The sequence below is a fragment of the Magnolia sinica genome, chromosome 8 (assembly GCF_029962835.1).
Source record: "Magnolia sinica isolate HGM2019 chromosome 8, MsV1, whole genome shotgun sequence".
Lineage (NCBI taxonomy): Eukaryota > Viridiplantae > Streptophyta > Magnoliopsida > Magnoliales > Magnoliaceae > Magnolia > Magnolia sinica.
This window is the reverse complement of record NC_080580.1, coordinates 4,408,772-4,429,660: the sequence shown is the minus strand read 5'-3', so window position 1 is coordinate 4,429,660 and position 20,889 is coordinate 4,408,772. Positions and strand designations below refer to the sequence as shown.

General features: G+C 40.8%; 1 protein-coding gene across 2 annotated transcripts; it reads right to left on the bottom strand.

The window, feature by feature from the left end:
• Positions 1–2,980: 2,980 nt before the first annotated feature.
• On the bottom strand, positions 2,981–17,913 carry LOC131252651 (uncharacterized). 2 transcript variants are annotated; one of them, XM_058253307.1, is made up of 9 exons: positions 17,728–17,913; positions 16,055–16,138; positions 11,693–11,809; positions 7,022–7,215; positions 6,826–6,931; positions 5,984–6,131; positions 5,269–5,408; positions 4,456–4,622; positions 2,981–3,427 (listed from the first exon to the last, which is right to left on the bottom strand). In XM_058253307.1, exons 2-9 carry the CDS (start codon positions 16,113–16,115, stop codon positions 3,134–3,136), a joined length of 1,227 nt encoding a protein of 408 aa, XP_058109290.1. In that variant the 5' UTR covers positions 16,116–16,138; positions 17,728–17,913; the 3' UTR covers positions 2,981–3,133. The 2 variants fall into 2 exon arrangements, with proteins under 2 accessions (XP_058109290.1, XP_058109291.1); XM_058253308.1 differs by lacking the exon at positions 17,728–17,913 and adding an exon at positions 16,721–16,745.
• Positions 17,914–20,889: the final 2,976 nt, after the last annotated feature.

The window sequence follows — 20,889 nt, the reverse complement described above, 5'->3', positions numbered from 1 at the left end:
TCGGCACACATGGTGATGCGCCATACGTGTGAAAGGTCCAAACCGTCTTTCGTTTTTCGCACACCGTGAGTTCACTCCACATGCACTCATCAGAAGGGATACATCTTTACGAGGAGAGTGGCTGTCGTAACAGACGATCAGTAAAAGTGGACTGGACGGATGTTTGGGCCAGGCCCTATCTAAAGAATGGACCCATCTCTCACATGCATTTCACATTGGGACATGGGTGATGAGGCCCCTTCCCCACATCCCACCCGTTTGAAATGAACTCAAAATGCTCATCCTCAAGTTTCCAACTTTGTTCTGGGCAGAGGTGTACAGGAGTCGAACCGAGTCAAGCTTGGCACAGCTCGACCCGGCTCGGCCACTAGCTGACCCCGACTCGAGCTCGGCTCGGCTTGGTCCTTGAGCCTGACTCGCCAGCTCAGCTTGGTTCAGTCAGGGGGGCACATAGGTTGGTTCTATCCGGTTTTGGGGTGAAATTGGAGCCGAACCGTTCCTAACGGTTTTAAGATTTCCGGAACTGGAACCGAATCGTTAGCACCTTAGAACCGAACCGGAACCGGACCGTGAAAACCGGTTCGGTTCCACAGTGCCGGGCTTTGTAAAATCCAGTCCAAAAACTTTGCAAAATGGACATATATTCATGCAAGCCCATTTAGCATAAAGACAAGGCCTAAAAACCTGAGCTATTATCCATTTCTACTTGATCTTACTCTCCTTTACTAGGCCTACTTATTGTCTTTGTTTGCGCTTGTACAGTGGCTACAACCTCACTCTATCAGGCCTTTAAATGAGACATACCACAAGCCCTTCATCCAGGCACATTTCCAAAAACATAACCCCATCTCTCACATATAGGGTTCTTTTTATATTTTTTATTTTTTTAATTTTTGTTTTAATCACAAGTTCGGGTCCACGGTTTGGATCCACTGTTCGGATCCAAGGTTCGGGTCCACGGTTCAGATCAACGGTTCGGTTAACGGTTCGGATTAGTTCTACAAGCCCCTAAACCGGAACCGAACTGTATCTAACGATTGTTGGATTTTTGGAACCGGAACTAGAACCGGTACAGTGTAGAACCGGACCAAATCGGACCGTTGGATCGGTTCCGGTCCGGTTCCACGGTTCTACCAGTTCATTGTGCACCCCTAGGTTCAGTCAGCACCTCAGGCCAGTTCGAGCCTAGTTCAAGCCAAGATCGAGCTTGTATGGTATTTTCACAAACACATGGAGTGCACTTACAACAATAACTGTTTATAGGTATTTCATCAAACACCTTGTATGTAACATCAAAATTATTTTTTTTTAAAAGGTATTTATTTCATATACATACATTCATTGCTACCAACTGACACTTCGTTGAGTCATTTCATTAAACACTTGGTGAGCAACATCAATATCAAAGAAACCGAGTCACCGAACTGATTAGATCCGAGTTCAACTCAAGTTGGGGTTCGATCTGAGTTGAGTCAAGCTCGGGCAAGCTCAAACTCAGTTCAATAATTTTTCAAGCTAAGAAAATCATCTCAACTCGCTCGAACTCAGTTTCTAACCGAGTGGAATCCAGCTTCTTCGAGTCGAGTCGAGCGAGCTAATCGAGCTAACTCAGTTTGTGTACAACCCTAGTTCTAAGCCCTAGCTCAATTGTAAACTGGGGCGTGTTAGTTTTAACAAGACCAGGCCACTTGAACCAGCTTGGCCTATCCCAAGTCTGGGTGAGCCTCGTGGGCCAGTCCTAGTGGGTCGCTGCTTGAGCACATAAACTTGGCTTGAAGATAAAGAGCCCCGGCTTGAAATCTAAGGCCAACCCCAAGCCATAGGCCTCTTTAGCTTAATGCCAGCTAAGACTAGAGCCATGGCTTAGGGAACTAGGGTTGAGCTAGGGCCAACATTGGCTCAGCCATAGTCTGACCCATTACCAGCACTACTCGTCTAACTAGGACTTGCCTGAGTTTGGGGTGAATAGTCAACTTGTGACGTCAATCCGTATTGATCTAACTAGTATTTTAAATATATATTCGATGTATCTTGTATCTCACCTGTGCAATACTAAATGCATGGATAGTGACAATATATCCTACCAATTCAATTCGGTAAGCATTTTCAATTTTCAATCCATTTTTTTAATTATAAACCACGTTAAATCAACATCAATTTGGTTACAAATTTATGATTCTTGGTAATGAAAAATCATAGATTTAAAGCTTTGATTTCGAGATTTGGAAGAGATAAAACAAGTTGCATAAAAATTGAGAAAATTTGAAATTTCTCAATTTCTAACAAATTAGTTGCAATCTTTATATCCAAACGTAAAATCAAACATGTAGGTAACCTAATTTAGTGATTCTTCTTTTCCTTTTGAATGTATTATTTGTGTTTCCATATATATCTTCTTATGTTTATAAATTATATGAATAGACTTTAAATATATTTGCACCAATTCAATTGAACGATGCATGTTTTAGGACTCATATAAAGAAAACCCCTGTTATGTGCACTCTTTTGTTGGTAATATTTTGATTTCTAAGTATGTATTGATATCCTTTTCAACAATCCATAAAGTTTTCGTGAAAAATTCGACAAATTTTCCAATGTTCTCAACAACAGCGATACATTACGCGATACAGCCGAGATATCACGTGCGATAACCAATATGTATCCATATCCCAAGGTTGTGATACAATACGCGATAACAATATTTAAAACATTGGATCTAACCAAGTCTGACTCAACTCTAACCGGTTGCAAAGACGGTCCCATTCTTAAAACCATGGTTTCAACATGGAAGTCTTCGGCTCTAGCACAGCTTCACCTTGAGCTAGGTTTATCCATTCCTTTTGCTTGTTGGGCCTGAAAGACTGCTTGGGTTCAGGCCAGGCCAGCCTGGCTAAAAAAAATGATGAAGTCCTTATTCCCAATGTTAATATTCCTAATTCTTCCATCGCGGGGCGCACACATACAAAGAAATCAACAGTCGACAAGCCCACAGGCCTAAACCGCCAACAACCATTGCCAAAATGGGCCCCACAATCCAAAATTTTCTCCCGGGACAGTCAATATCTGGAGGCTATCCAATTCACATTGTAGTTAATTCATCAATATGAACCTGCATACATGTGTATTTCCTGTTTCAATCCAATTTTCTATTGGCAACGTCGACGACCAAACGATTCAACTGTTGGCCAAATATGTGGGTGGAAAATGTCTCCAAAACATGCCGGCGTGCTTCTTTGCCCATCCTTTCCGCCATCTGGGTGTCACTGATGAAGTGGGCCATGGCACGGGAGAATTCATGCGCAGTTGGATCACAAAGGAACCCCGTGACCTCGTGTCTGATCGTCTCCACTGGGCCGCCACTATTGCATGCAATCACAGGCTTCTGAGCTGCCATTGCTTCCAGTGGAACAATGCCGAAGTGCTCGTCCTGCATTGATAGAGTGAAACAAGTCTACTTAAAACTCGCCTGTACATTTTTCAGCATGCCAGGTGGGAATAAGGGAACCGGACGTACTAACTCAGTACCCTTAGCGTACTGAGTAAACTCTGTGGGGTCCACTGTTATTTATTTATTTTATCCACTCCGTTTATCCATATTAACAGATGATTTTAGGGCTTGAGCCAATACGAAAGCATATCCAAAGCTCAAGTGGACCACACCACGGGAAAGAGTGTGATTGAACCTTTACCATCCAAAAATTCTTGGAGGCCACAAAAGTTTTGGATCAACCTGATGTTTGTGCTTTCTCTTCATCCATGCTTTTGTGATCTTATGAACAGGTTGGATGACAAATAAACTTTATTGTGGGCCCTAGGAAGGTTGCAACGGTAGAAATCATCATTCCACACTGTTTCCTGTGGCATGGTCCACTTGAGCTTTGGATTTACTTCAATTTTGGGATCAACCCTTAATATTAGCAGGAAAAATGGATGGACGGTGTGGATAAACCACATACATTCACAGTGGGCCTAACTGAGTTTACTAAGTATGATAAAACCGTACTGAGTAACTCAGTACGCAATCTGATTTCGGGAATAAGTACTGTTGGGAGACATGCATCAGGTGGGCCCCACTATGTAGGTGACCTTGTCAAAGAACAAGGGCCAGTCCATTCATCAGGAGCCCTCACCAGTCAGGAAAGCCAGGTATGTAAACAATCTAATCGGAAAATAAGGCGAACCTCCTCATCATGGACAATCTACAGAAATGGCCAGTGGCTCGCATGCAGACTGAATGATGAGGAGATTGGTCTGATTTCTGGGCCGGGCCATGTACTCAGTGGGACCCACATGATGAACAGATTAGATGTTCCACATGCCAGGGCCACTGGTAGAATCGCCTCTGAGCCTAGCAGAACTGTTTGATGTGCCAGTGACATGGGGCAACAGTCTCTCAAACCACAACATTGAAACAACCTTTAAAAAGGCAAAAGCTCCTGTCTTCTACGCCATTACCTTCGGCGTATAAAGAACACAAATGCATTCAGAAAGCAATGCATTCCTTTCTGCAGTCGAACAGGATGTGACAAACTGGACTCGATCAGACACTCCTTCCCTCTCCGCCAAGCTCTTCAGCTCAGCCAGATACTCTACGTTCTCCTTGAGACGTTTATCATAGCCACCTGAAGCAACAACCCATGCATCAATCCTCTGTTTTCTTTTTCTTTCACCATATCTTTTTCCCCCCTTTTCTTTGAGGGAGGGTCTATTTAATATGCAACTGAATTCCATTTATTGTGAGTGTGGGTGTCAGCCTGTTTATGGGGTTGTGGGTTTTTTTTTTTTTTCTGGGGGGTGGGTGTCTATGCATTAATCCAAACCACCCAAATCGTGGGGCTCATTGTGGATGCAGCATAACATGACATCTCTATGCATCAATCTAAACCACCCAAATCATGGGGCTAATTGTGGATACAGCATATCATGAATTGATTGAACATTCGTAGCGATCCAATTGGAGACCATCAAATCAGCAGCTTAAAATCAAACGGTCAGGATCCAGATTCAATCATGACCTCCCAAAGTGAGGTCCCATTGCGAATCAGATGAGACTTTTGCAACACCATTTGGCCCACTTGTGCAAACAGAAGGCCCAACGACTCATAGATGCCCTACAGACTGTTAGTTACCATCTGATTCTTTGGACATCTTATTCCCTATATATTATCTAATAAGGCCAACTGCCAATATGATCTGTGATGCATAAAAGGACTGACAAACAATGCAACAAGAATAATAATAATAACAATGAAAAGGTGAAAATATTACCTGCAAGAGTCAATGTAACCTCAGCCAGATTATGACCTTGAAGAATGTCTCCGTCAAAGGCATGGAGCATTGCAAAAGCAGAGATTGCTAAATCAATGTTCTTTTTCCTTTCAAAGCGGTTGATTGAAAGAAAGTTCAACCTGAAAAGGACACATGTTTTAAGACTCTAGATCTCTATATGCAGCAAAATATTGCATGTTAAAAAGAAGTTATAAGGTCCCTGACGCATTAACACATGGCCGGTGTCCTGATGTGACAGTCCATACAAGTGGGGCAATGTTTGGGTGATCCACATCGTTGATCAGATGGGCCTCACTGTGGATGGGAGACCACCCAAATCTTCCAGACTGAAAAATCCTTGATATTTATTTGGTTCCAGATCAAAATATCCTAGCAATCCAACTTTGGCCCCTTTCTCCAGACTCTTGTTGTATATCTTTTAATCAACCATTAATAGGCTACTGATCAAATGTTTAGGATTGTCTAATATGGAAGTTTTTGGGACATGGTTCATCCATGATGAGACTCATCAGCTCAATGGTCTGAAACACCAAAGCATGGGCCCCACATGTAGGTTGGGTACATTAGGACCTTATTTACACCCTGATGCATCAGGAGTCGGGACTCTTTAATTTTTGTGAAAGTCATGACTTAGTACTATAAAAGCATGCTTGGCTCTACAAGATAACAAGAGGTATATAAGAATGTCGCTCACTTATAAGCAGAAGGTTCATCGAACTGTTCCACGTTGACGGCTGGGTAAAGAACAGATGGTCGGATTCCTCGTGCATCAAGACGTTTGAATGTTTTTGCAAATGTAGATGCTGTAAATCTGCTGTTAACAAGAATCAAATCGGCCATCCCTGCAGATTCCAATATCCATCAAATTCAACAGCCTAGTAAGGATGTGGCGTCATGGAAGATCACTAGATGCAAAGGCATTCCCCAAAGAGGCTTATTGGGTCCAGATGCGTAAGGATGTGAATAGTGTCCCAATGCACCAGTTCCATATTAGTGCAGTGCATAGTTTAGTGATCCAGACCATTGATCTGTTGGAGCCCACCATGGACAGGGGTGACCAAAAGTCTTCTGGATGGATTGGATTATCCATTCCTAACCTTTCAATGAGTGACCTAAATGTAAAGGTTAAAGGACGAACACATCATCATCATCATAGCCTTGCTCAATTTATTCAGGCTTCGCTTTTCTAGTTCTGTTTCTTCAGAAACAAGATTTGAAACAGGATTCACTCCTATGGAATAGCTTGGCAGAAGCTCATCAACCCACCTGTCATCAGCCCTTAAGGGAAAAAGGCAGCAACAGTCCGAAAAAAATGCCCAAGATTGGATGGCTACAATTCTGGAATTATTGGGGCATCCCCCATCCACAGTGGGACCCATTATATCAATGGCCTAGATGATTGAACCACGCTTCCTACTTGTATAGAATGGGCATTTCGGGAGACTATTTACATCTTGCAGGATCCAATAATTCCTCGTCCCAGGGGACATGCAAATCAGTGAAAGCAATGGAAGGTGGAGTTGGAATGAACCAGACCAGTAGTTGTTTCTTCAACATGGTCAATAGGTGCGCGGTACAACCTCCTAAGCTTAGTTGTGCGTGTTGCCAGCAATGAATCTGGAAAATGGCAATAGAAAACAATCTGGAGGGAAGTAGACTATTATAACATGACTTGTGCACTTAATAAACCTCTTAAAAAGCTCATAACAAAATAAAAAATAAAAAAAAATACCTTGGTTGACTTCTTTATTTTCACCAGGGGAATTACAACAGAGACTTGGTCTACCAGTATAATGTCGAAAGTGGGCCACATGAGTAGCACACAAAGAGCAACAAAGATGCATCGCAGATATGCGCATACAGCATGGAAACGGTAGAAAATATGCCGTGGCAGGAAATCACCATATACTGTAACCGGGAAAGGCCCTGGAGAAAATACACAGAGAAATACCATTACTACCAAGTGACCCAATACAATCCGGCATATCCTGGTTGGTATCAGAACAAGAAAAAGAAAAAGAAAAAGAAAGAGAAAAAGTATGCTGGCAACCACTTATTTTACTAAAAAAATATAAAAACCAGATATAAACTAAATGAAACACATTAAGTGCAGCAAAGGTTAACAAGATTAGTTCATAAGGTTTGACCACTAGCCAAAAGATGACTCGTGCTTTCTGCACATATATTCATCATCATCATAATCTCAGCATTTCTCCCAACAAGTTAGAATCTGCTTTTAAATGGAAGATTGGCAAAAGTTCCGCAACCAACTGCCAACTAGACATCAATCTACCTCTTTTACCCATGATCTTTGAACTGATATGGCAGAGACTGTAACTGATTTAAAAAGGCTTTGCAATTTCACAGTTTGAATTGGTGCCTACTCACATGTCGTCTAAAAAGGCTTCGCAATTTCACAGTTTGAATTAGTGCCTACTCACATGTCATCGTCGTCATATAAGCCTTATCCCAATTAATTGGGCTCAACTACGTGAACATGAATCCTGTTCTGCCATTCCACTCTATCAAGGGATGGACCTTCAGTTAGACCATAGGTCATTAGGTCTTTTCTTACTACCTCCATCCATGTCCTTTTGGGCCTTCCCCTTGCCCTCTTGGAGCCTACAACTTTTACCAACTCACTCCTAACCGGCACAGTTCTTGGTCTCTGTAAATGTCTACAAGATAGAGGAGGCGGCACTAGCAGCAATCAGGGGGCCCCAGAACCAGGAACAACATCAAATTGAAGTGGGCCCGAGGAGACAGTGCACGTGGTCCACACGGTTTTACCAAGCAGAAAATGGAAGGAGAGAGAGAGATCAGATGAGGGGAAGAGAGGAGGAAGGGAAGAAAGAGATTGACAAAAGAGAGGAGAAGAGCTGAGAGGGGAAGTGAAGAGGAGCAAAAGGGAGATGTTGGAGAGGGAGAGTAAGAGAGGGGGCTGTGACGTCTCTAACCCTAGATGTCCAGTCTTGCTTTTATTTAATTAACACAAAGGGACCCAAGGCCTATTACAATGAGAATGTCCAAGTGGGCCCAAGTCCAAATAACACCTAAAAAGAAATATCCACATATAATAAAGCTATGTAAACTCTTTAACACTTTTCAACACTCCCTCTCAAGATGGAGCATATATATTGATCATGCCCATCTTGTTGCTGAAGTATGAGCTTTGCAGACAAGGTAAGGGCTTGGTGAAGAGGTCTGTTAATTGGGCTTAGAAGAAACATGTTTCATAATGATCTCCTTAGAAACGATCTTCTCCCTAATAAAATGGTAATCCACCTCAATGTGTTTTGTCCATTCATGGAAAAATGGATTGCTAGCTATGTGAGTTGCTGCTTGATTGTCATAATAGAGGACCATTGGCCCACCATGAAATAGTTGAAGCTCTTGGAGAGGAGCTGAACCCATGATAGTCCGTAGACAGTGTGACCCATGTCCATGTACTCTACCTTTACACTCGATCTAGCAACCACCATTTATTTATTGCTCTTCCAGGTCAACAAGTTTCCTCCAACGAATATTTAGTAACCAGACATACTTTTTATTTGTTACCAAACCGACTGAATCTGCATTGTCATAGGATTCGACCATAAGATGTCCATTGGACCTATAAACAAGTCCCTATCCTGCTTATGTATAAATAAGCTCACAACCCCAATTGCAAAAAAGATATCGGGTAACCATTAGGTAGATTAGATTTCCAACAAGCCTCCTATACCATTTCAGATCGTCAAGTAAATCACATGTATCATCTAACAATTTTCGATTCAAATCCATTGGAGTATCACATGGTATACACCCCATTAATCCAGCTCTTTCAATAGGTCCAAGGTGTTTTTTCATTAAGATAAGTTTACCTTGATAGTGGATCAGGTTGCTTTGATCCCTAGGAAATACCTTAGAGGGCTAAGGTCCCCGGTCTGAAAATTATTCTTATTGTGATTCTTGGCTTCCAATATACCTTCCTCATCATTTCCAGTGATAATTATGTTGTCTGCATAGACGATAAACACCACCATTCCATTAGAGCTCTGCTTCACAAACATCGAGTGATCCAAATTTGAAGTCCACCAACACACAATTGAATTTCTCAAACCATGCCTTCGGAGACTAACCCCATAAATAGCCTTCCGAAGCTTGTACACTTTACCATTCCTCCTCCTGAGCAACAAACCCAAGAGGTTGCACCATGTATACTTCTACAGTCAAGTAGCCATTGAGGAAGGCATTCTTGACGTCGAGCTGGTACGGGGGGCCACGACTTGTTAGCTACTACAGAAATCAAAACTTACAATGAATTTAGTATGACATGTGAAAGTTTCCTCATAATCCAACCCAACAGTTTGGCTGTAGCCTTTAGTGACAAGCCGTACCTTCAGGCATTCAATCGAGCCATTAGGTTGGTATTTAATGGTGTAGACCCATTGACAGCCAACTGTCCACTTTCTAGGGGGCAGAGAGATAAGGATCCACATGCTAGTACCATACATAGCTTCAATTTCTTCTTCCATGGCTCTCCGTCACCCAGGATAAGCTAGAGCATCATAGTAAGAAATAGAGAATGCCTCCCGAGACAAGGCCAAAGCATGAGCACATGAGGTATGGCTAAGATAATGGTGAGGTATAAAATTAGAGATAGGATGTAATGTGCAAGAGCGTATACCTTTCCAGAGAGCAATGCATAAGCACAATATTTGACGATGACTGTGTTGATGCAGGGACCTCATTTGAAGGCGAGCGTAGAAGACATGAATTGGATGGTCTTGAACCTTGGACTGTTGGAGCAGGAGTTGAGAGCATAGAGACTATTGTGCCTAGCGGTCAAGGTGTCGCACCAGAAGGAGCTAATCCCAACTCCTCATCACATGAAGTAGGAAAGTAGGGAATATCTTCAAAAAGGTTTACATTATCGCTAGTGTATTGACAGCTTGATAAAGGACCAAAGCACTTATAACCTTTTTGTGAACGAGAATAACCTAGAAAAAAACACTTAGTTGCACGAGTATCTAACTTATCCGATGGTAGACCATTTTTCTGGACAAAGGTTGTGCAATCAAACACTCAAACTGGCAATGGAAATGGTAATTCATTTGGGAACAACACAAATGATGTTTTACCATGGAGGGTGGTTGATGACTGATGGTTAATGACATGACAAACAGTAAGGACAACAAAACTCCAAAAATGTTTGGTGATGTTCATGTGAGTCAAAAGAGACCTAACCACTTCAAGGAGATGATGATTTTTCCTTTCCGCAACCCCATTTTATTAGGGTGTGTAGACAATTTCTGGCTAAAGAGCATACAATTTCTGGATTTCAAATTTTCAACACTTTCAATGGACATTTATTGGCTAAATCACTTGATACGTCTTGAATTTCAGGCAATACTCTTTCGACATCCTTTCACTGATTATAAAAGATGGTAGTGGATTTCTCAAGGGCATATCTTGGTACAGACTGAGATTATGGAGATGGATCATTTGTTGCTTTCCACATGAAACGAACTTTGCACACCTAGAAGGTAGTAGAGGGCTATGATACTTGAGTACTTCAAAAAAAAAAAAAATTTACTGGATAAACAAGTTGGATATTGGGATAAGAGTAAGGATATGGGATCTCCCCCTTCGCAGGACTTGAAATAGAAATTCACTATATTTTGAACTCAAAGGGTCATTTAGTCACGAAAATTCCTTATAAATCCTACCAAGTGGGAAACAAATTCAACTTGTGATATTGTTAGGGAAGTATCTTTGAGTGATTCTCTCTATAAAAATAAATAAATCGGATGATTAGACTTCTGAGTTGAGTAGTAACCAATCTTTTGGTATCTGTATCCTGAGAATTTGAATTTTAAGAAAACCCAATCCTTGCAGTATCTGGATACCCATACTCAAGTGAGCATGGGTGGAGGGAGCTTTCAACTTTGGAGATGCTCCCATTTGTCTAATATTGCTTCTTCTCGATGAGGCAAACATTTACAGTATAGTTTTTGCTGGTACAAACATGACTTTCAAAACAGCATAGATTCCTCCAACCGACATGTCATGGCTACGGTTGAAAAGAGCAAGTGACATGATTTTCTAGTGATTGTACTTCTTCCATCAAGATTGTGGATCTTGTAATGCACAATATCCAACTACTTGCAAATAACATGCTTTAAAAAGATTTAATGATCATAAAACATGGCATACTTCTGCTTACATCTTAACTACGAAGTATAACAAACAAAAAGAAAGAAAAAAAAGAAAAAACTGTCCCAAAATTCATTAGCAAGCCATCCTATCATTCAGATTCTCCATTCGTTTCCCGCTCGTTACATGAGATGATAGTGAGTGATCCAGGGTTCAATACCTGGTAGCATTACCTCTTCAAAAAAAAAAAAAAAAAAATCCTCACCAGCAAGGGTCTCTTCAAAACATCGATTTCGGTCATGGTGTGCTGTGAAAACATGAACGTCATGCCCATGGGATGAAAGTTCAACTGCAGCATCGACAATTAACCTTTCAGCTCCTCCTACATATAGCCATCATAGACTTCAGCACACCATGCACAAGGAGCACGAGATAGAAACAACAACAACAATAATAATAACAGTAATAATGATAACGATAACCGCAGCAGCAGCAGCAACAGTAACAATAACAAGTTATTATTAATAAACAACATAAAAATAGTAGTGGATTGAGCAGAGATATATTCATGCACTCCGTAACTACTGTTGAAGAAGACAGGTAAATAGTGGAGCAAGACAATATCCCATTTCGTGCAAAATTAATATTGATGTAGAAACCTGAAACTAATCCTTAGTTTTTTTTTTGTTTTTTGTTTTTTGTTTTTTTTAAAAAGGCATTATATGATCCTTGACCTGAGGACATGCACATTATACTTGGGTCAGTATTTACAAGTGGGCCCGGTGGTTTAATAATCTAGATCATTCGTCTGTTTGGCTCCACCTAGGATGGACCATGCCCTGAACATTAAAATGACAAACCAATAAGAGAGACAGCAGATAGGCAGCCTCATGCATCCAAATTGTATATTTTGCAAGTGAAAAATGATTGTCATTTTTGCTCACCTTCCATTCATATTCAAGTTATCAATCCAAAAATGGAAAGCCAACCCCTTTGACCCCCCAGAACAGAGGTGATATTCCAGAAACTATTGACATGAATAGCAGGAGTGCCATAAAATTCATTTTCTTCTACAATTCTCACTACCATGACCATATCAATAGATCACAAGTGTCAGGATTTTTTTTCAGAGAAAATATTCGTAACTTCTAAAAAATATTTGTGTCACTACCAAAGGCATTTCATGAATTCCTCATATCAGAACTTACATAAGTACACACACATGTATGTGCATATTACCCGAACTGAATACATACAAAACTTGCAAACAAATTTTGGTAGAATTATTGGGTGAAAATTTTAGAGAAGCAAATCAGCGAGGAACCACATAATCATGCTCTTGGCACCAAGAAAGAAACTCTAGGCTTTCCTAGTAACTTGATATATGCAATCGATGAAGTGCATTCTTTGACCTCTTTTATATAGCAATTGTGAGCAGAATAGAAGAATGAAAGGTTACAAATCACAGAAAAGAAACAATCGCCAACAAACAAATGGATAAAATCGTACTTCACCTTAGTTGACCATTCTAATCAACAGTTCTCCTAAAAGCTTAATTGTGGTGGCTGGTGGGTAAAAGAATTACTGTCTCAAAGAATTTCACACATGTGGAAAGGAATTATGGAAATGATGAAGGTTGTGTCGCCGAATATTGGCTTTGTCCTTGGCAATGGTGACAAAATCAGGTTTTGGGATGACATATGGATAGGTGAACAGACGCTAAGAAGCAGATTCCCCTTCTCTTACCAGATCGCTCTTTCCAAGAAATCGTACGTCGTCGACAACTACAATGAAACGGATGGAAAATAGTCTAGAATGTGAATTGTCGAAGAGGCCGCCAAGATTGGGAGATTACGGACTTTACGGGTCTGTTGGAATGTCTATATTCGTCCGCTCCTCCTTCGTCTCAAGACTCTATTTTCTGGAAATTAGACAAGTCGTCTGCTTTTTCGGTTCAGTCTCTTTATAATCAGATGCACAAACTGAAGCACAATCTAAAGCTAAATCCCTCATTCCTTTGGAAATACGATGCTCCCCCAAAAATCATTGTTTTCGGTTGGCTGGCTGGGAAAAAGAAGATTCTTACGGTGGACAATCTGAGGAAGAAGGGGATGATCTTACCCAATATCTGTTTATGTTGTATGTGGGCTGAAGAGACAGTGGATCACTTGCTGCTGCACTGCCATTTTGCTAGATTGATCTGGGTGGAGATTTTAATCGCTTTCAGGTTACTCTAGGTCTTTCTGGGCGAGTTTAGCCAGTTCCTTCAAGCATGGTAGGGTGTGCATTTGGGCAAGGTGAAAACGATTATTTGGAGGATGTCTGTTCTGGCGGTCTGGTGTTCATTGTGGGGGGAAAGAAATAGTAGATGCTTTCAAAACATTTCCAATTCGGCTGGTGTTGTGGCTTCTAACGCTAAGCGTCTCATGATTGAGTGGGCCTCTAACGTAGATGACCTTTACGGTCAAGATTTCTTCTTTCTTGGGGTGTAATGGTGTTTCTTTTTCTTTTTGTCTTTCCTTTTGTCTTTTGCCTTTCCTCTTTTTAATGAAATCCTTCATCTTTCGAAAAAAAAAAAAAGAAGCTTAATTGTGGTATTCAGCAAGGTGACCCCTTTATCCCCTCCCTCTGTTTCTCGATTGTGGCACATTCTTGGTCAAGACTCATTCACAGGGCAGATGAGGTGGGGCTGATAATTGGTATGGTGATGGGCAGTGAAGATGTTACAATCACTGATGTGCAGTAAGCCTATGACACTATTTTTTGGCAATGAGTTGATGCTTGAAGCCAAAAATTCAAAGGCGTCCTTTTTTTTCTTTTTTCTTTTTTAATAAAGGTGGTGTCTGGTTTGAAGGTAAATCTCACTGAAAGTCTGAAAGTAGCATTACTGGCATAAATTTTGGGTGATGATGAGGTGCAATCTATTGTGGGGGAGATTGCAACTGTTTTACCATTCATTCTCTTGGCATTCCAGTATGCAAAGGAAGAGTGGGCAAAGAATTAGGAACCCGTTAGTGGAGAAATATGTCAGTACATGGGCAGTTCGGAAGAGTAAAATCATCTCTTGGTGGGAGAATTCAACTGATTATATCAGTGTCGTCCTCTCCTGGTGCACCTTCTTTCCATCCTTGGATATCTAGTGAAGATCGCAGAGAAGATTGAGGCAATCATCAAGCATTTCTTTTGGAATAATTGGGAGGGTTCTCCTAAATTCAATTTGATTGCATGGGAGATGGTGGTGTTTGCTGGTCAGGACAGTCTTGGGATTAGAAGTATTAAAACTGCAGATTGGCTTTTTTGGGAAACTGATGGTGGACAATGGGTAGTGGGGAGAGCTCTTTGCTGAGAGACGTATCAGTGGCTAAGTACAAGGTGGTCACAAATGGCTGAGATGCTAATCTACCCTCCATCAGATCAGGCTCCTCCTTTTGGAGAACAATCTCCTAGGCTCAGTCCTTTTGCTCGAACCATCTGCATTTTAGGGTTGGTAAGGGGGACAGGATGAGGTTTGGGGACGATACTTGATGTTGGGAGGTTCCTTTGGCAAAGCTCTTTGAAGGTCTGTTTTCCATAGCCATTTGCAAAGGTGCTCCTGTGTCAATTTTCTATTAGCTCAGGGTTAAGATGGTATGGTTTCCCTATTTTCAGCACAACAATAAAGAGTAAGAGATTGAAAGACTCGCCAAATTGCTGGCCATGTTACAAGTAGTGCATATTCTGTAGGCTGGCACCAAGAGAAGGTTGTGGATTTGGAGGCGAACGGACTATGGAGTCTTTTCTGTTAGATCTCTGGCTCACTACTTGGGATGTCTTATGGGGACTGCTCTAGGGCACCTTTGAATATTTGGGCATCAAAGATTCCCCCAAAAATAAAGGCCAAAAAAAAAAAGCTTTATTAACGATCGTCTAAAACATTGAGGGATGGCCTAACGAATCAATGTTGCTCTTGTTGTAGCCAAGAAGGGACAGCTAACCATAGCCTCCTCCATTTTTTATTTTTAAAAATAAAAAATAAAAATTTAAAAACACATGTACACACACCCCCACACACTCACGCTAGTGGAATTTCACCACCTATGGGTACTCGAACCCTTGACCGGGCGTTGAAACTCTTGAGAGTCTACCACCCGAGCAAGAGTAAGGACCCCATAGCCTCCTCCATTGTACATTCCCGAGTACATGGGCTGCTGTTTTTCCAAACTTTGAAATTATGTGGACTGTGCCACATTCTGTTCGGGAGTTGATTGATAGCTGGGCAATCTTAGCATGGGGCCCAAAAGGGCAAGTGTCTGCGGAATAAGGTGTTGCATGTCGTGCTTTGGTCAGCTTGAAAGGAATAGAAGAGTCCATGACGAAAGGTCCGTATCTGACCAACTGCTTGTTAGGGAAATATTTAGCCTGTTGGGCTAGGGCTGATTCTAGTTTCAAGAGTGTGGCATGATTAAAGGAAGAAATCTAATAAATTTGCTAGTGAATGATTTCAATGAACAATGTCTAGAATGATAAAAGAAAGAGACAGTAAATCACAGCTAAAACATCTCTGTGTGTGTGTGTGTGTGTGTGTGTGTGTGTGTGAGAGAGAGAGAGAGAGAGAGAGAGATGAAGAGATAATGTGGGAAGTGAAAACCTATCCCAAGATCAGGATGAATGATAGCGATCCTCAGCTTCCGGGTTCCCGTTTTCTCCATTCTCTTTCCAGTGATGATCTTAACTGTCCGGTCAGTGGCACATAAAACAAAAATCGGTTTTTAAGAAATGGAGCAGAATGGATTACAATTAACTTCAATAATTTCAGTACAATACCCAGACTTCTCCATAACTTCAAATATTCAAAACAATCTGAATGAATGACCACATGTTCCTTGATCAGCCCATTTTTCAGTTCTGCATTTCATCGTTCTTTTTTTTTTCTTTTTTCTTTTTTCTTTCTTTCTTTTTTATTTTTTAATCCTTTCCATAACAAACAAGTGCATAATTCTCCCAAGAGCATATGCATTTCACCAACAAACTGATAGGATTGTATTGTGAAGAACTTTTACATTAGATTGAAAATCTAACACATGTCTGGATGCACTATTGAATTGAATTGCAATATCTAGTTAAACAGAGTGGAAATAAATCAATAACCAATTCACAATTTCCTTCCCAAGCCTACATAACGAGGATAAGCCTCAAATTGCAGTTACATAATTTCCAAGTCCAACTTGAAAGTACCATAACTGCAATTCAGGGCATAGCCATGGTTTTTAGATTCAGTCTCAACTGTTCAGTCTCAAGTCTAGTCACAACTCGCCTTAGTTGGGGGTGTACTGTCCCAACTCAGCCTGGTCGGGGCAACTTGTTGTTTCGAACCAGATCGGATAGTACCGAATCCGCATCCACTTAGACGAGTCGTATCAGCCTCGTCCGAATCTTCAAACCTGCCCAAGCCCCTCTATGCGGAGTGCTAAGAATCTTCCACTTTGGATGCTCTATCAAAATGAATTCTGATTAATAGTACAATTAAGTTGAATTAACTAAAATGCAATTTCTTTAGGCCCTGCTTGGCATCCACTCCTGAAATGAAGCAATTTTTTACAAAAATCAAAATTTGAAAACGTAGTTATAGAAATCTAATTTTATGGGCAATTGTTGCTTGGATTACGTTGTCTACTTAATCTATTTTTCTTATAATGTTGTTTGGCCATCAATTTTTGAAGAAAAAAAAATAATTTATAAAATGATGAATCATGAGTTATTAACATAAAGTGCACTTCAAAGACAATTCAAATCAAATATTGGACTCTTCCATAATCAATGTAGACTGTTCATTTTCCCACCCATTTATCGGATAGCTAGAATCATCCAATCAAGGCCCATTAAAAAAAACCAGCCAATGTTAAGAACTTAACCAATATGCCAAAAGCCACAGGACTAATGGAATGTGAAAAGTGAAGCAATTAAACCCTTGGGATTGTAACAGCCAAGCCCAAATCCAATTAAAACCCATTAAAAAGACCAGCCAAGCCCCCACACAAATCCAATAAAAAACCAATGAAAAATCAAAACCGCATTCAACAAAAAAATCGAACAAAAACCAAATTCAAAGATAAATGAAAGACTAAATACACGAGACAAAGGAAATTCCATCATTCGGCGTTCGAAAACCAGAACCCAGATCCAAAATCACGAGATAAAGCAAACCCATATTCCCTTTTCCATTGAAACGAAATGAATGGGAGAGATCTAAAACCGTGCTCAATGAAATGATAAAAATGGAGAATAAAAAGGCAAAAGGAAACGAGAAAATTTTTTTAATACCTGGCGAAGATGGGAATCAAGAAATTGTGCGGCGAGAGCAGGCCAGAGGGTTTTAATCGATCGTCGTTGCGTTGTGCAGAGAGAGAGAGAGTAGCGGCTGCCGCGGCTGCAGAGAGAGAGGAGACTGCGATTGCAGGGAGGGAGAGAGCAGCGGCTGCTGCCTCCAATTGCAGAGAAGCGAGTCGCGAGAGAAAGGGCAAAATCGCCATTTCATGCAGGGAGACTATACTTTGCGGACAAGATTGCGTACGGAGTAAACTCTGTGGGGCCCACTTAACGTATGTGTCTTATCCACGCCGTCCATCCGTTTTATCAGACCACTTTTGGGCATGACCCCAAAATTGAAGCATTTCCAAAGCTTAAGTACAACACACCACAGGAAACGGTCCGGATTATAATTCCCACCATTGCGCGGATTCGGAACCCTGGATTTAAAATCCCTGGGATTTGAAATCCTCGTATTGGGTTCGGCACTATGATTGGAAATCAACTTTAATTCAAAAGTAGCCATGCATGGTATATTTACATGGTTTTTTAATTAGTAAATCAACTTTTATATCTTTAATTAGTGACACCTATGGGTACTCGAACCCTTGACCGGGCATTGAAATTCATGAGAGTCTACCACCCGAGCAAGAGTAAGGACCCCATAGCCTCCTCCATTGTACCTTCCCGAGTACATGGGCTGCTGTTTTTCCAAACTTTGAAATTATGTGGCAATCTTAGCATGGGGCCCAAAAGGGCAAGTGTCTGTGGAATAAGGTGTTGCATGCCGTGCTTTGGTCAGCTTGAAAGGAATGGAAGAGTCCATGACGAAAGGTCCGTATCTGACCAACTGCTTGTTAGGGAAATATTTAGCCTGTTGGGCTAGGGCTGATTCTAGTTTCAAGGGTGTGGCATGATTAAAGGAAGAAATCTAATAAATTTGCTAGTGAATGATTTCAATGAACAATGTCTAGAACGATAAAAGAAAGAAACAGTAAATCACAGCTAAAACATCTCTGTGTGTGTGTGTGTGTGTGTGTGTGTGTGTGAGAGAGAGAGAGAGAGAGAGATGAAGAGATAATGTGGGAAGTGAAAACCTATCCCAAGATCAGGATGAATGATAGCGATCCTCAGCTTCCGGGTTCCCGTTTTCTCCATTCTCTTTCCAGTGATGATCTTAACTGTCCGGTCAGTGGCACATAAACCAAAAATCGGTTTTTAAGAAATTGAGCAAAATGGATTGCAATTAACTTCAATAATTTCAGTACAATACCCAGACTTCTCCATAACTTCAAATATTCAAAACAATCTGAATGAATGACCACATGTTCCTTGATCAGCCCATTTTTCAGTTCTGCATTTCATCTTTCTTTTTTTTCTTTTTTCTTTTTATTTTCTTTCTTTTTTATTTTTTAATCCTTTCCATAACAAACAAGTGCATAATTCTCCCAAGAGCATATGCATTTCACCAACAAACTGATAGGATTGTATTGTGAAGAACTTTTACATTAGATTGAAAATCTAACACATGTCTGGATGCACTATTGAATTGAATTGCAATATCTAGTTAAACAGAGTGGAAACAAATCAATAACCAATTCACAATTTCCTTCCCAAGCCTACATAACGAGGATAAGCCTCAAATTGCAGTTACATAACTTCCAACTCCAACTTGAAAGTACTATAACTGCAATTCAGGGCATAGCCATGGTTTTTAGATTCAGTCTCAACTGTTCAGTCTCAAGTCTGGTCACAACTCGCCTTAGTTGGGGGTGTACTGGCCCAACTCAGCCTAGTTGGGCCGACTTGTTGTTTCGAACCAGATCGGATAGTACCGAATCTGCATCCACTTAGACAAGTTGTATCAGCCTCGTCCGAATCTTCAAACCTGCCCAAGCCCCTCTATGCGGAATGCTAAGAATCTACCACTTTGGATGCTCTATCAAAATGAATTCTGATTATTGGTACAATAAAGTTGAATTAACTAAAATGCAATTTCTTTAGGCCCTGCTTGGCATCCACTCCTGAAAAAAAAAAAAATGAAGCAATTTTTTACAGAAATCAAAATTTGAAAACGTAGTTATAGAAATCTAATTTTATGGTCAATTGTTGCTTGGATTACGATGTCTGCTTAATCTATTTTTCTTATAATGTTGTTTGGCCATCAATTTTTGAAGAAAAAAAATATATATAACATGATGAATCATGAGTTATTAACATAAAGTGCACTTCAAAGACAATTCAAATCAAATATTGGACTCTTCCATAATCAATGTAGACTGTTCATTTTCCTACCCATTTATCGGATAGCTAGAATCATCCAATCAAGGCCCATTAAAAAAAACCAGCCAATGTTAAGAACTTAACCAATATGCCAAAAGCCACAGGACTAATGGAATGTGAAAAGTGATGCAATTAAACCCTTGGGATTGTAACAGCCAAGCCCAAATCCAATTAAGACCCATTAAAAAGACCAGCCAAGCCCCACAAAAATCCAATAAAAAACCAATGAAAAATCAAAACCCCATTCAACCAAAAAAAAAAAAATCGAACAAAAACCAAATTGAAAGATACATGAAAGACTAAATACACGAGACAAAGGAAATTCCATCATTCGGCGTTCGGAAACCAGAACCCAGATCCAAAATCACGAGATAAAGCATACCCATATACCCTTTTCCATTGAAACGAAATGAATGGGAGAGATCTAAAATCGTGCTCAATGAAATGATAAAAATGGAGAAAAAAAAAAAGGCAAAAGGAAACGAGAAAATTATTTTAATACCCGGCGAAGATGGGAATCAAGAAATTGTGCGACCAGAGCAGGCCAGAGGGTTTTAATCGATCGTCGTTGCGTTGTGCAGAGAGAGAGAGAGTAGCGGCTGCCGCGACTGCAGATAGAGAGGAGACTGCGATTGCAGGGAGGGAGAGAGCAGCGGCTGCTGCCTCCAATTGCAGAGAAGCGAGTCGAGAGAGAAAGGGCACAATCGCCATTTCATGCAGGGAGACTATACTTTGCGGACTCGATTGCGTACGGAGTAAACTCTGTGGGGCCCACTTTGATGTATGTGTCTTATCCACGCCGTCCATCCGTTTTATCACACCATTTTTGGGCATCATCCCAAAATTGAAGCATTTCCAGAGCTCAAGTAGAACACACCACAGGAAACGGTCCGG

Excerpts from the sequence above, each read along its gene's own strand:
- LOC131252651 (XM_058253307.1), bottom strand. The coding sequence starts at position 16,115 with ATGGAGAAAACGGGAACCCGGAAGCTGAGGATCGCTATCATTCATCCT. Across the intron at positions 6,132-6,825 it reads TGTTGAAGAAACAACTACTG|GGATGGCCGATTTGATTCTT; the intron begins GTCTGGTTCATT and ends TGGAATCTGCAG. Across the intron at positions 4,623-5,268 it reads GGTTACATTGACTCTTGCAG|GTGGCTATGATAAACGTCTC; the intron begins GTAATATTTTCA and ends TTGTTGCTTCAG.